Here is a 16,213-nt window from a genome sequence, read left to right as displayed (position 1 = left end):
TTTCACGCTTTTAAAACTATTAAATAAATTGGACCGTAGAAGGTAAATTAAATATATTTTATTTATATAAATATATAAAAATCCGTTTTGGGGGGTATGAAAAATAAGTAAATACTAACAAATAAGGCCCATGTAAGAGATTGACAGTGGAAACTCTTATTTCTATTAATAAAATTGGAACACGTCACAGATATTAGCACGGTTTTTTCTTTAAAATTTCCCGAAGGTTGCCAGACATCCCATCGGGACTATGAAAACGTCTCTAAAATCTTTGACAACATAGTCATTTTAACAACTAAGGACATTGTGGGTTATAAAGTACAAAAAAAGACAAAGCCTATACAAACTTTAGACCCGACCTCTTTCACATCCTATTGAATCCTTCATCATAGAGAATCGGGGCACTATTATAATAAATATGCATTTATATGGTTTTCTGACATGGAGCGTAATGAATGATAACATATATATATATATATACATATTATATTATATTTGTGGAAATCCGTCCAATATAACGGTACACTTGAACTGCACTGCGAGAGTAAATTATTGCGCACTGGCAACCCGCATCTGGGCTCACTGGGCTGGTCCTCTGTACGCAGAGGTTGCTGTTTCCTTCTGACATGTCTGGGAAAGCTTCCAATGATAAGAAGTCGGACAGAGAGGAGTTTCGGAACTTTCGGAAGTATTTTTGCCCGTTTTCGCAGAGCGCCTCGTGTTAAAGTTGATCTTGTCAAACTTCCTTTAAGACTACAGTATCAAAGAATCCGATTGATTGAGGACCAGGTCATAACTGCATGGCTTTTATTTTGAGATGTTTTAGGAGCCCAGTGTAGGAAGGATGAGCTGGTGCAGCAGTCAATTGTCTTTTCTTTGAATCGTGGAGAACGCGCGCTGAACGCTCCAGAAATGCGCTCGCAGGTAATTGTGCTAAATGTTTGTTTTGGGCCGAAAACAAAGGGCGATCTAATATGACCGATTTATAAAATATTCCTCAATCGCCTGTCATCATTTTTTAAAAGTCTAAAAACGTGTCCAAAAATATATAATGATGGTTTTAAATAACTTACGCACTAATATACATTGATCGCAAGAATTTTGAACCGTATTGAACTAAATCAGGTCTTGCCGTGACTCTTATGCCGCTTTACTGGATTGTGTCTTTGTGTTACTGACGTTTTTCAACATGAGGGGAAGGTACACGCTTGGTTTTGCCCTGTTGTGTTTGTTGACATTGGCCGTTTACGTGTCAGAGAGCAGCCCGACCGACAGACAAGCCAAACTCAGACTGGTTTCCATGAGGAGAATAAGACTCAATAAATCCCGACAGAGTCAGATCTTAAAGACACGACCGGGTTCTTATTCAGTGCTTAATGACAGACGCCAGCAAATGCAGGCGGATGAAGGTATAAACCCCAGGAAAGCATTGGCACAAAGAAGACCACAGGGTGGGACTAGAAATCTAGTCCAGCAAGATGATGGAACACCTGCATCCAGAGTGTCCCGTATGCCAAGCAGTGCGGGTTCTCAAAATTTGTTGGCCTCATTTGCAGGGAAGAATCGGCTGCTGGTCATTTCCGCACCTCACGAATCTGACGGTTACTACAGGTTAATGATGAGTCTGCTCAAACCAGAGGTTTACTGTGAGTTAGCAGAGCGCCATGTGCATCAGATTGTGATGTTTCACCAGGATGGGGAGTTGGGTGGGAAAATCAGACGGATTACTAATGAAGGAAAAGTGGTGGAGGAACCTTTAGATACCACCCTTATTCCAAGGCTTATGAACTTTCTTAAATTAGAAAAAGGAAAGTTCGGAATGGTCCTGCTTAAAAAGACTCTTCAGGTGGAGGAGGTCTACCCGTACCCGGTCAGACTTGAAGCGATGTACGAAGTTATCGATCAGTCACCCATGCGCAAGATGGCAATGCTCAGACAGAAAGGCTTCGTGCAAAAGTGCAGAGGAGCTGGGGTGGAGGGTCAGGTGGTGGAGGGCATACCGAGCCCTGGTTTGGACCCACCAGTAGAAAGGAAACCAGAGAGAAAAGATGTCCGAAAACCGTTTCGCAGACCGTCTCAGACGACAACTACAGCCGCCCCAGTTCCAACAAGACTGATAACCACTACAACCACCACAACAACTAAAGCAACTACCACAACCACCACGCGGCCCCCTACTACAACAACCCGTTCCACTACGACCACAACAACACGACCGACCACAACAACAACTCTGAGGACCACCAGAGCTCAGACCACCCCACAGTGGATCCCGGCCGACAAGACCACCGCTGATCCGCACTATTACAACCGCAGGGACAGATACCAGACCAAAACGACCCACTCACCCACCACCCTTCCTGCCTATTACAGCAAGGCTGACACGGAGAAATACGGTGAAAACCGCATAGATAGAAATAAATACAGTAACAAATATACTAATGTCATACCTACACAACACAAGCCCTCTAATGTTAAGCCATCCAAGAAAAAGAACAACAATAAGGGAGTAAGTAACGCTTATGAGGATAAATATGATGTTGGAGAACCTACTGAAGTTTATCCTGAAGAGAAGGAGGACGAGATCGTGCCCGCAAAGAAAGGCAAGGGTAGGCAGGACAAAACTGACAAAAAAAAGAAAAAGGACAAGACGGAGAAGTTTGCAAAGAAGGATAAAGCGGAGAGGAAAGGAAAAGGTGGCAAGAAGAATGGAAAGAAGGCTTCGAAACACCATGAGAAAGAAGAGTATCAGAAACCAACAAAGAGACCACCGCCTCCCCCACCACCATCTAAAGGAACTCTGGGAACATTTCTGGACTATTTTGAAAGCAAAAGAAGACTTATTGTGAGTGTTGTGTAAATACTTTTCTAATATCTTATTCAGATGTTTGTGTGTTTGTATTTGTTGTTCACTTCTTTTTTTCCACAGTTGATCACATCTCCAACAGAAGAGAGCACCATGTATTCTCAGCAGAGGGATGAATACCTGGAGCATGTGTGTGAGATGGCCATCAGAAAGATCTCCATCATCTCTATCTTTGGCACATTGACAAACAGCACCATGAAGATAGATCATTACCAACTTGGTAGGTCACTATTGCTTATTCACTCTTTAAAATGAAACGTTCTTGATGGGGATAGTCTTTTTGTTGCATAAAAGGTTCTTTGTAGTGATGAAAGGGTTGTCACACTGTAAAGTGGTAGGCATAAACACATCTTTTGTCTTTGGGGAGCAAAAAATGGTTATCCTCTAGCCTTGCTGTAAAAAATATAAGGCATTAATTTATAATATAGTTGGTTAAAAATAGAATACTCTAGAACTGCATGATATTATGTATATGCTTGTATTTCATCCACAAAAGGCATTTGAAATAAACAAACACTGAAGATTTGTATGGTATTTCTTAAAGGGAGTGTTCACTCAAAAAAGGAAAATTCTGTCATCTTTTACTCACCCTCTTGTCAGTTCAGACCTTCATTTCAGTGTCTGTACATTACAAGTCAATGGGTACTGGTATTATTCGGTTACAGACATTTGTCAAAATATCTTCTTTTGTATTCTGCTGAAAAAAACAAATCATGCAGGGTTGAAATGACAGGAGGGGGAGTAAATGATGACAGAATTTCATTTTTGGATGAACTATCACTTTAAATCTCCTATTTTTGCTTTCTTTTTGAGCAGCCACTTCCGAGAGTCCATGTCATGTGTAAACGTATGGGCATTATAACACATGTTATAGGGTTTCTGGTCAAAGCATTCCATCCATTCTCACTTAGCCGAACGGAACTGGGGCAAGCCAATGTAAAATCCCGCCGCCTTTACAAAATAGAACAAGAGTTTTAGTAGTTTTCACACGGAGCTATGTATGATTATATGCACATTTTCTCTCTGTGTGCTGGAAATTAAGAGCTTTTATTATATGGCATGTAAAACGTGCCTTTTATCTGACAGTTGCCACTCATTTGTGAGTGTGGGAGCACTTTTCCAGACCGTGACCTCGCATGACATAAAACCTCATAGCGAAGGAACTTGAGAATGAAGTAAATGGTACTTGTTCAAGTGTCACGGAATCCTTCAGGATGAATCAAATGGAACAGTGGGCGCAGAGTCTACCTTGGCTTGTTATGCTCTGAAGTTCTCCATCCAAGACATGGGAAAAAGTCTCTTTCCTTTGTAGCTCAGCAGTTCTGGGCAGGATGTGTATGCTGGAGTCTGACAAGGACTCCCATGCACATTTTGATGCTCTGTTTCTGGATAAGAAAAACAGAAGGGAAGCCTAAGGGATGAATTCCAAAACCTATAGTGTAAACAATGGATTTGAGATCATGGGTAGAGTCCTTAAGATGTTTGAGTTATTGTAAAACTTCCAAAAGCTCTCTCCCTCTTCCATGCTGAGATAATTCGCACCAGATTTTCTTAAAAGTCACCTAAAAATGTTCACGTTAAATTTGCTTTTAAATTCCATATTTACTGACTGTTGTCACTCTTACGTCACCATGTTGCATCACACAATTGTACAACTGTAACATTTAACAGCCGTTGAGACAAAATCTGATGAGTGGGTTTAAAGTTGACATCATCCGGACTGACTCTTGAGTGACTCACTTCTTACATTGTTGTTCCATGCACTCATCAGTCTGTGTGTTAGGGGTCCCTTTCACTGCCACAGGGAAAAATGGAAGCAAAATAGTTGCTTAGATGACTTCACTGTCCATGAACACATCAGTTAAGTGAATACACTCTCTGTGAAGGTATATATAAGTCCAGCATGTTCTGAGCATTTATAGACTACCAGCTAGTTGTAGTACAGCTTAAGACCTTAGAGGTACTGGAAAAGGAAACATGACTGACTGTATGTTCGGTGGTTCCTAAACCACAATTAAAGGTCCTCTGCTGTGGCTATGGTAGGCACACTAGCCCACATAGTATATAATTAGGAGCAGCGCTAAGGCAAAACCGAATCTCTCTTTTTCCATTTGTTTCGCCTATGATGTAACTGCAGGATGGGGATTTTTGTTTGTTTTTTATATATAGCGAAATTAGTTCTGTTTTGCATTTTCATATTGAATTAACTGTATACTGTCTATCATATTGAAGTGTTTACTGTTTGCTTTAAAGGAAAAGTTCACCTTTCAAAATGAAATTCTGTCACATTTACTCATCCACTTGTCATTTCAAACCTGTACGACTTTCTTCTGTATGACTTCTTTCTGATCTTCTTTCAGCTTTGAAATGACAAAAGATTTCATTTTGAAGGTGAACTAGTCCTTTAATGACAGCATTTATCGGGTTATGAGTGAAGTGGAATGGACTCACATCCCTACTGAAGGCAATCTTTTATTACTCCGCTAGAGATCCATGTATTCCGCTCCGGGTTTTCACCGACTCACATGGATAGTCTCGTCGACAGGTAGATGAAGTACAATACACTTTACAGCTACTGCTTGATCCGATAAAAGAGTAGTTTGTTTTTAGTATCTGTGGCGGAAATGTATTGTTTTTTATTCTGATGTGCAGTGGCAGTATTTTTGGAAGCCTGCTTAAATGATGAAATCATTCTCGGTGGTCTAACTTCACACCAAATTCGCTGTTATTAGCCTTCACAAACATTTGTCAGGAGACTGTGACTGTTATATTCGGCAGACAAACAAAAATGGTTTTTATTCCTACTATGGAAAGTTAAGGGGGACACATTTTGAGGTGAAGTACTCCTTTAAAGGGATAGTTCACCCACAAAAAGAAAATTCTGTCATAATTTACTCACACTCTTGTCATTTCAAACCTGCATGGCTTTCTTTGTTCTGCAGAACACGAAAGAAAATATTTTTAAGAATGTTGATAACCAAACAACGGCGATACCCATTGACTTGCATTGGTTTTGTGTCCATACAATAGAAGTGAATAGGTACCACCATTGTTTGGTGACCAGCGTTCTTCACAATATCTCCTGTCGTGTTCTGGAAAGAATGTCATATAGGTTTGAAATGACAAGAGGGTTAATAAATGTTGACAGAATTTTCAATTTTGGAAGAACTATGCCTTTAAATTCTATAATTAATCAAGAAATGTTACAGATTTTATATTTATATTCATTTTTCATGATTTTTACCTTTAGATGTTTGAACCCTGCTATATAATTTTTTTTGGTTGTACTTTCAATTAGGTTGAGTTGTGGTATGAGCCTCGGTACAGAAACTTTATTTCTTGCAGTGAGAGATAAATAAAGACCATATTTAGTGGATACCACATATTTAGAGACAGAATTACCGTTTCGCCTCAGGTTTAGGGATTTTTTCTATAATGACAGTGGATTGCATTTCACAAGGGCCTCCCATGTTGAAAGTAGAGCTTTAAACCTCCTCCCAGCATGTCCGCTGGAGATCAGAGTGAGAAATTCTTTGAATTTTGTGGAAAGGAAATCAAAAACTTTGGGTCGACCATGTTGTCCTGTGCTGTCTCACGAACGTCTTTCACACGAGTCTGCTTTATCTGTATCAGTTGAAGCAGAGAAAGCCTTGTTCCCAGAATAAACACACAGCGCTATGCTAGACCGCATGTCTTGTGACTTTCCATCGCAGAACAGCATTGAGATTTTCTTAAAGTGGAGAACTCAGTGACCTGAGTTGTACCGTTAACCTCGTCGGAAAAGTCACAACCCATGCTATGTTATGAAAGACACACGTCTCTTAGAACTCCATTTAAAACAAAGACTGTCTAGCTATCTTTAATCTTCTGCATTTATCTCTCTTGGTGGGATTTTGTGTGGCGTTTTTGCAGAGAATGACAAACCCATGAAAGGTCTGAGACAGGAGGATTTGGAGAACCAGGGTCTCATCACGGAACTGAGGAAAGCCTACGGAATGACCTACAATGATTTCTACGTCGTCCTCACAGATGTCGACATGAAAAGAAAGGTAAATAAACATATTGCACCGTAATATGATGGTAGTGAACTGGGTTGTTTAATTCAGAAGAATAGTTGAAGGTGTGTTTTGTGTGGGGACGGATAACATTTAAGCCTTTTAGAGTTTTTCAAACAGTACAGACAATCTCAGAGATCAATGTTTTTTTTTCTTCGACCAGTCAGATTTCATTTCACTGCATTTGCAAAACATAACATTATATTATCACAACGTGTCACATATTATGCTGTAAAATCGTAATGTCACACATGTTTTAAAATGTCACACATTACATTTACAAATCATAACAACATTTTTCACTGATTTTCTCAACAGTCGCTTGCATTGGTATGTGAGTTGTGCCAGGGTAAAGCCAAGTTCTGTTTGCAGACAGCTGGAATAAACAAAGAGTCTACTGTGCAGTCAGGCTGGATAGGAGTCTATAATCTAATGAAAATCCTCAGAGCTTCCTTTTAAAAACAAAAAAGTGAATGCTGGGCAGCTAATGGAATAGTTCGCCCAAAACTTGAATAAAAAGTCTAAAATGAAACTTTTGAACTTTCATTATTTTAAAAAGCATGTTCTGCTTAATATCGTTTTATGTCCCACTGAATCAAGAACCTCATGGAAAAGTTATACAGTTTACACATACAGTACATGTACTCTACATGCTTTGATTCATATTAAGGCTTGCAGGTTGTATTTATTGTTGAAAATTCTTTAATCAAGAATTCTTTACTGCTCTTTCAATTTTTACACAATTTTAGGTATAGCATTCTTGTCCGGTCAAAATGTATTTAAATACATCACCTTGCAATGGTATTCAGTTTCTAGGAGTAAGATTTTATTTTTCTCTTTTTGTCCAGCAAAACTATGACGTCCCAATTGCAATGAAAGCTGTGTTTGACTATGTCGACACGTTTGCCTCGCGCATCAGAGAGATGGAACAACAGAAACGTGATGGGGTGTCGTGTAAAAAAGAGGACAAGCCAAGATCATTGGAGAACTTCCTCTCCAGGTACCTTATAGCCCTCCTCTAGTTCAGGATGTTTTGGCTCCGGAAGGGATTTGTTTCCACTGACTTAAAGGCATACTTCACCCAAAAATGAAAATTCTGTCATCATTTACTCACCTTCGAGTTGTTCCAAATGTGTATACATTTCCTTGTTCTGATGAACACAGAGAAAGATATTTGGAATAATGCTTATAACCAAACCAATCTTTTCATCTTCATCCTTCATTGACTACCATTTTTGGGTGAAGTATCCCTTTAAAAGCCTCAGGAGGGCATCACTAAATACGTACCTACATAACCTCCCCACAAACAAACATGGCACATCCTGGCCCTTGTTTATTTAAACATCTTAAGTCATTTAAGTCAGTATATTTATGCCATCACAAGTTAGCTTTGATGTAATGGTCACTATACGTATAGTGAATCGAATGTGTTGTGAGTGTATACATTCATTGAGCGTCATGTTTTGTTTTGCATCAGTCTGGTTAGAGTTGTTGTTTGGAAAGCTTTACATAAAGAGGCCTTCAGTGAAAACAGAACCAGCATCTGTTCAGATTTGAAAGGTTGTGTATATTCGAGCTATCAGTTAGATCTCTTAGAAATGTCAACATTTGGATAAAACAAAACAAATTTTTTTATGATTTCACTGCATTCCTTTGAACCTCCGGATAAACAAACCTGTTTCTAGTCTTACAGTCGGTAATAATTTCTCTGGGTGATTCTACAATAGGTTCCGCTGGAGACGCAGGTTGTTTGTCATATCTGCACCAAATGATGAGGAATGGGCTTATCAGCAGCAGCTATACGCACTGACCAGTCAGGCGTGCAACCTGGGTAAGCATGATAAACCATAGCATTTCTTTGAAGGGTATATCTGATATAAAAAACAGATATAATTATTGCATAAATACACTGGATAATTTAGTTTGTTGCTTCAGGGACTCTACCTTCTAGGTCTACTGACCTCATTTTCACCCCGCTCTGTTTTGCGTTTCCGTTTTCTTTTGCATATCTCACGTTTGCCAAAATAATATCTGAGCCATATGAAAAGCTCTGACATTGATTTCCTCTTGTCACTCAGTGAAGATTAAAACCAGGTAGCCACTTCTGTTCATACCGAACCAGATCTCATAACCTCCACAGCCAATTCCAACAAAAATATTTTCAACTTTCTTAAAGTTCCAGTGTATGAAATTTAGCGTCTTCTAACGGCGAGGTCGTTAATTGCAACCAACAGCTCACTGAACCCCTCCCTTTGAAGCACTATGGTGGCCGACACAGAACTTAGATGTCATCACGTTACGCTACTTTGGCGAATGAGATAATGTATGCTCGAAATATGCTCTGTAGAGCATTTTGTCTATTCAGGGTTTCAGAGAACGTGCCGTTTCCAATTGAAAAAAATGAATAAAACACACTGTACCCTGGTAAAAAACACATGATGGACCATGTTAACATGAGAACACAAAAACTCAAATAAATGCTTGCCGTTGATTTTCAGGACTTCGTCACGTATCAATACTGAAGCTGATGGGGACAGAGCTGGCGGACATGGGGGGAGTGTTGGAGCTTTACCCCATTAATGGTAAGAATCCTACCTTAGAAAAACTGGCAGAAAAGCTACATTTAACACCTAAAATGCGGTCTAGACTTTGAGGTGTGAAAAACTATAAACTCTACTATTAACCTGGTGTCCAGACATTTGGAGCTTAATAATCATCATACCATAGTCTTAGTACACATACTATAGAAAGCCTATTCACTATTTTAAATTTTACGTTGTCCATCAAAAGCATCAAATAGCTTTGTGATTCAGGCCGGTCCTGGCATGAGTCAGCTTCTCCAGCCTAGCAGGGTCCTCAATTGACCAAACAGTTCCCGCAAGAATAATATTTTGCAGTTGAAGAATGAAAGAGGGCTGATGTGTTTGCATATTTTCCATCAGACAGCTTCCTGTTCACTGCCAGAGACGCTCCTGTGTTTTGAAGGGCTACATCAGCAAATTGGAACAGTTGCCTGTGTGATGCGTTTAGATCAGACGGTGATTTCAATAAGTCGCGTCTGGAACGCTGACACTACAGTCTTTGTGTGCTTCAGTGTAAATGTACTTGAATCTTGGTAGTGATCCAGCAGATCCCATATGTACAGAAGATAAAAGAAAAGTCAATATTTGATGGGATTTACAAAGAGAGATTTCTATATAAATGTAGCATGACTATTGTGTTAAAAAAGCATTAAATTGTGTTTAACACCCTTTTCATTATATTGGTACACACGTTCCAGAGAATCATTAAATATGTGCTTCTGACTCCCACATGTATTTGTTTAGGGAGCGCAACAGTGGAGCGTGAGGGCTTATCTGCCAATCTGGTCAAAGACATCAGAAACTACTTCCAGATCAGCCCTGAGTACTTCTCCATGCTGCTGGTGGGAAAAGATGGAAACGTCAAGTCCTGGTACCCGTCTCCCATGTGGTCCATGGCCATTATCTACGACCTGATCGACTCCATGCAACTACGTAGACAGGAGATGGCCATCCAGCAGTCTCTAGGCATGCGCTGCCCAGAAGATGAGTACGGTGGCTATGGTTACCATCACGGCTACCATGACGGTTACCAGGAGGGCTACCATCAGGGTTATTGAAGTTTATCCGTGAACTCTGTTTTTCAGGGAAAGAGAAAACTCTCAAAACATTCTTTTAGGAAATGGTTCTATCATAATTATACAGTATAAAGTTAAAATATGCATTTTCTCTGCTGCAGGCCTAAGATCTCTGCATTCATGTTTGGTGTATATCATTTCACATCTATTGACATAAACTTTTGTAGATACAAAAACCCCATTTGTATTTATTGGATTTTTTTAAGTGATCTTTCTTAAAGGTCACAACAGGCTTTATTTCTTTGTGAAATCATGTTTAAATGTACACTCTATTGTAAAGAGCACTGCCACATGCTGAATGTGTTATTTATAAACATTTAAGTTGTGCTTTAATATCAGTAAAGTTATATTACCATCACGCTTCTGCATTCTGAACATGAATGTTGGAAACTTTGCAAGTCATATTTTAAGCAGTGGTCCATAAATCGACGTTTTAAGCTTTGCACTATGAGAAAATCTAATATCTACTCATCAAGCTCAACATTTTTTGTTTGGTCCCCCTCTGCTGGTCAGTTATACAATAGCAATAGCTGCAAAACTGTATTTTTAGGACAGTTTTTGAGAATCTCAACTAACAACTGTGCAAATATTTCAGCAGATATGATTAAAGTGTTTTTTCTATGTTCCAAAAACAGAACATTTATTGTATTTTTAGTGTCGTATTTCAAGAAACTAAAAATATAACACTTGCATTTATAGTATGGCCCAATAACCATGTTTGTTAAAGGCTCCCATTAGAGAACTAAAAAAACAAATGGATTCCTCTGTATACCTTATAACACTATCACCTCATGCCCCTTTTATGGATGAAGAAACCAAAATAATACTGTATATGATGAGAAGAATACTGTCTTGCAAAAGTTACACATGCTCATAATGGTAATATATAGACACAAAGACAACTGTACCCCATACATTTAATGAAACTGACCCAATGCATAGATGATTCTTTATAAAACAATCTGTCATTATAATACATACAGTATTAAGGCTGATTTTAAAATATGCAAACTATGTACAGATAACGCACTTAGAAAGAGTTATCCTCGGATTCGCTCTCTGAATTGGCCTTGGTTAGTCTCTCCAGCTCTTCTCCGTCCTAAAATAAAATGCAATCATGAATAGTTTCATACCAAAAAGCTACTAATGTAATTCCATGCAGAATATATTACATTTTATCTAAATAATGCAGTTATTGAAAGCAAGCTTTGGCACTAAATTGTGTTTCCATAATAGGAGTCATGTTTATCAACCCTACACACTCAATCAGATAATGGTTTGCCAGAACTGTTTTACAAAGAGCCCCTTATTTAAACTGTCATTCTGTACACACTAAGAATTTCAGAACGAACTGTAAAGTCCATACTGGTAATGGGTAGTTGACGAATACATTTTACCTATGTGTCCTATGGTGTGACAGCAAAATTTAGGAAAGAAATCTGTTAATACTACATTGTTTTATATTATTAATATAAATAATTAAAATAATTAAGAAAGATTTATCTTCATTGGGTTTTTTTCTTACATTTTGCCTTGACACCATAAGACAAATCTGTATATTAGTCTGTCAACTACCCTAACAGACTTCAAATTAATCGAAGAAGTTTAATGTAAAGTTGAGTTTTGTCCTGTGTCCTCACGGGGGAGCTGGGGTAGTGAGTTTAAAGAGAAAATGGTTGTATATGTTGCTGTTTGAGAAGACTGTTTTGCTAGCATTGTGTTAGCTGTGTGTTCGCCGTGGTTGGTGGACAATAAAGTATACAAAAGAAGATCTTTTTTTGTCTGTCGTCATTCGGATTTAAAATTTAAAGCCGAGACCCTTACCCCTCTTGACCTCTCAAACACTTCATCATTGAAGACCCTGAGCCTCTCCTGTTGCAAAACGTACTCTGGATCCTTCAATCTGCTGCTGTGGTAGATAAAGATAGCTAGCAGTACTATAGGCGCCTGCAGGAAAAAATCCATCGATGGATGAAAGTCAAAGAGGAAGAGAGACAGCGCTGTGACGATTACTGTGGTGATCTGGCCCGTCAGCACGTGAAACATGTTATCCCGAAACTTCAGGATGAAAGCCACCGACAGACCCAAGGCAGCGGTGACGAACACTAACACAATGGAGAAGACATTGTGGCCATAGAGGATGCCGCAGTGCACCGTCAGGTTCCGGTAATCAGACTGAACTAGCAGCATGATGCTGTTGAAGATCAGACCGAAGACGTATAGCCTGCTATTCTGGATGAAGATGCTTTCTGCCAACTGTCCCCCCTCCTTGAGAATCTTCTCATTGTAGATGTTGGCCAGCGCAGAGATGAAGCACTGAAACAGAAGTAGGATGTAACCAAGGCCAAAGCTGTCCAGCTTCTGGATGAGCTGGTTGTCCCACAGCTCACGTGACAAGCCACCCACCAAGTCTGATGAATTGTGATGTTTAGGGCGGGTGTATTTCAGACAGCTGTTGGAGGGACTGGAATTGTGGGCCGGGTGGATGCCGTTAACGGCATTGATGCGTTGCTCATTGTTTCCAGTAGTTAGGGAGACAATAGACAGGAACAGGATGATCAAAGACGCCCACTGTACCCAGGACAGGTGTCTCCTGCAGATCAAAGTACGCATAGGCAGTATTACAGTCTTTCTTTGGAACAGACAATGATAGGTTAGCAAAAACGTTGTGTGTCAGCACTTACTTTAAAACAACCCGGAAAAGAATGGCTGTTGTGAAAATTACAATATTGGAAAATAATACTGCCATGGCCTGTTAAAAACACGAGAAATAAAAAGTGTGCTTAAAGAATCAATTGCTCAATTGTCTGTATTGATACAAAGTATCAAAATAATCTAATTATATAATAATAAATTCATATTTATTAAAGAATGCCTTTAAGAGTCCAACGTACAGGTGGCAAGTAGGTCATCACAGAGAAGATTATAAGATTGTCAAGGAAGTAAAGGAATGCAGGAACAGACCATTTCAGGTAACTAAGAAAAGATCCAAAGCCAGTACATGAGCGGCCCTCTGGAAAACAACAAAAATATCATATTTATGTCATTGTTTCAGAATATAACAAGATTGTATGTTTAATAAGCTGATTAGAGATAGTATATTGGGACTAATAGTTCAAGCTGGCTCACCTCGAACCACCACCCGTGCTGACATCACTAAACAAAATACTAATTTAATGGCCTCTGCCATTAAATTCACAGATGCAGGAAGAAAGTCATATTTGTTTTCTGCAAGTATAAGAAACAAGCATGAGACAAGAAACTTGTCTTAAAGGGATACTTCACCCAAAAATTCTGTCATCATTTGCTCACCTTCGAGTTGTTCCAAATCTGTGTACATTTCTTTGTACTGATAAACACAGAGAAAGGACTTTGAAGAATGCTTATAACCAGACAGATTTTGCCCCCCATTAACTAACATAGTAGGAAAAAATCTGCTTATAAGCATTCTTCCAAATGATGACAGCATTTTTATTTTTGGGTGAAGTTTCCCTTCAAGCAGCAAGACATTTTATATCAATACGAATTTTAGTCCGTCAATGATGGTGCAATACCTTCATTAGCTGAATATTTTAGTAATAAGATGCGACTAGTTCCCAGGGTGATGAAACCCAGACCCAGAGCCAAAGTGTAGACCGATGACCTGGAGCACAGCCGAGAGCTAGGACAGCCACAACAGGAAGATAAAGAGGAGGGGGCCATTATGAATAACACAACCTAGGGTCAATCACAAAAGGTGCCCGAAAGCTCAGTTAATGAAATCACCAAAGATAAATCATGAAATGTTTACAAATGTTGTAACAAATGTTTTTATTAATAAAACAGGAATGTAGGAATGTTGGTGTCAGCCATCTTCACTCCTTGAATACCACATTTGCGACAACTTTTAGCCAAAGCCGGCAACCTTCTGTTTTCATGACATTGAGAAGAATGTGATTGACTAATACAAAGCAGACACTCAGCAAAGATAAAGCAGTCTGGACAGTCAGTATATATACGTCATGTCTGAGCCTCTCCATTTGCAAATCTGTGGGAACGGATTGAGAAAGCGTGCGCACGGTTTATGAATGAGGTCCTTAGGGCACAGTTTACAAAACCGAGAGCACAGATTTGAATGCCGTGGATACGGTTTATTAATCTGTGAGCACGATTTGGTAAATTGAGGGCGAGGGGAAATTTTTTTTTAAACTGAAGGAATGAATTACAGGTCTAACAGGTGACCAGGTGACCAGGTGGTTCCACAGGTTTGACTGTCTTTTTCGCTTCAGTAACATTTCACCAAGAAGTGAATTGGGACAACAATTGCAACAAAAGAAAGAAATATGAAGAAATAGACTCGCACTGATGAACACGTCCTGTTCCTTAACAGTGTTGTAATGTAACGAAGTAAAAATACTTAAGACTTTTATTTTACTCCACTGCATTGCCTGAACAAAATGTATACTTTTAATCTGATACATTTCCCCTAAGCATGTTCGTTCCTACAAAATAAAAGCATAGAAACATATCTGTGATAGACAATTTGGCGATCCGGTCACCATGACAGTGCTGAACCAAAGATAAACAGCACATTTTTTAGTTTTATTATCAAATGACTGGGTTGTGGGTTGGGAAATGCAGGGAAAGAAAGAAGTAGGGCCAGACAGCTTTGTTTTAATTTTGTTCCAAGTTGTTAAGAGGGGTACTATTGGGGGTGGGAGGGAACTATCCTTTTATAACGTTATAATTTATAAAGTTAATTTATTGATGTGGTTTCTGAACTTGTATATTGATAGGTAAGCATAAAGTGACAAGTCCCCAGTTCACCATCACGTCACAGTTATACAATAATTTTCTTTCATTATGCCACGTATGTCTACATGAGCCTCGTTTATAAACTTACAGGACTCATACAAAAGTTTCTGTGGATAACTGCAAAAATGCTGATCGAAGCACATTCGTAAAAATGTTGTTTCGTTTCATTTATTGATTCTTACTTAAGGGGAAAGCCTCACTGCTTCGCAAAGCTTAATTTTACCATCACTAAACACTACTATCTGTTAACGACATGTCTTTTATAAAATGCAGGAAGAAAATGGAGAAATAAAGTAATGTTAAGTTGTTTTATTTACCTGTCCATATGTGCGCACGCCAACATACAACCTCCCCAATTGCTTCCGCATCTGCGCGCATGCGTACAACGAAGACGTTACGTCATTTCGTGGCTACGCGGCTACAGCACCTTCACAATAGTAAACATTGAGGACCAATTTATGTTGTTTTGGAAACATATTTTATTTGGTCGTTGGGAGAAAAGTAGAATCAAGCATAATCAGGTTTATGTAATTGATTTTATTCTTTTAATGGCAAAATTTTATGTTCATAAATGTAAATCTTCCTGTAAATAACCCTGTTTTACCTCATTCAAGAAAGAAATTGAGCTTTATACTGATTCAATTCGATTTTCTAAGAAGCAAAAAGCAATTAAAACATTGAAAATGTGTAAATGCTTTAATATTTTCATGTAAATTAACAATAGCCCCTACTGTGCAATTTTTTTATATTTATGTTGTATTTCATTGTATACACGAATGTTTGTAAAGAAATTTGTTGTTAATAAAAATAAAATAAATAAACTTCACAATAGTATTGGCC

General features: G+C 38.8%; 2 protein-coding genes across 7 annotated transcripts; one reads left to right on the top strand and one right to left on the bottom strand.

The window, feature by feature from the left end:
• The first annotated feature begins 540 nt into the window (after positions 1-540).
• ccdc80 (coiled-coil domain containing 80) lies at positions 541-11,206 on the top strand. The gene is made up of 7 exons (XM_079464084.1): positions 541-2,845; positions 2,930-3,086; positions 6,779-6,915; positions 7,770-7,921; positions 8,649-8,752; positions 9,420-9,503; positions 10,248-11,206. Exons 1-7 carry the CDS (start codon positions 1,190-1,192, stop codon positions 10,559-10,561), a joined length of 2,604 nt encoding a protein of 867 aa, XP_079320210.1. The 5' UTR covers positions 541-1,189; the 3' UTR covers positions 10,562-11,206.
• Positions 9,352-15,826, bottom strand: slc35a5 (solute carrier family 35 member A5). Of its 6 annotated transcripts, none has more exons than XM_079464087.1 (8): positions 15,691-15,787; positions 14,134-14,240; positions 13,709-13,807; positions 13,474-13,592; positions 13,264-13,331; positions 12,404-13,172; positions 11,610-11,678; positions 9,352-10,577 (listed from the first exon to the last, which is right to left on the bottom strand). In XM_079464087.1, exons 1-7 carry the CDS (start codon positions 15,714-15,716, stop codon positions 11,610-11,612), a joined length of 1,257 nt encoding a protein of 418 aa, XP_079320213.1. In that variant the 5' UTR covers positions 15,717-15,787; the 3' UTR covers positions 9,352-10,577. The 6 variants fall into 6 exon arrangements, with proteins under 6 accessions (XP_079320213.1, XP_079320212.1, XP_079320216.1 ...); XM_079464086.1 differs by having other exon boundaries at positions 10,463-10,577; positions 14,134-14,296; positions 15,691-15,754; XM_079464090.1 differs by lacking the exon at positions 9,352-10,577 and having other exon boundaries at positions 11,483-11,678; positions 12,404-12,895; positions 12,986-13,172; positions 15,691-15,804.
• Positions 15,827-16,213: the final 387 nt, after the last annotated feature.

The sequence above is a fragment of the Barbatula barbatula genome (assembly GCF_947034865.1).
Source record: "Barbatula barbatula genome assembly, chromosome: 9".
Lineage (NCBI taxonomy): Eukaryota > Metazoa > Chordata > Actinopteri > Cypriniformes > Nemacheilidae > Barbatula > Barbatula barbatula.
Note: the sequence above shows the minus strand (reverse complement) of the source record. Positions and strands in the feature narration are given on the sequence as shown.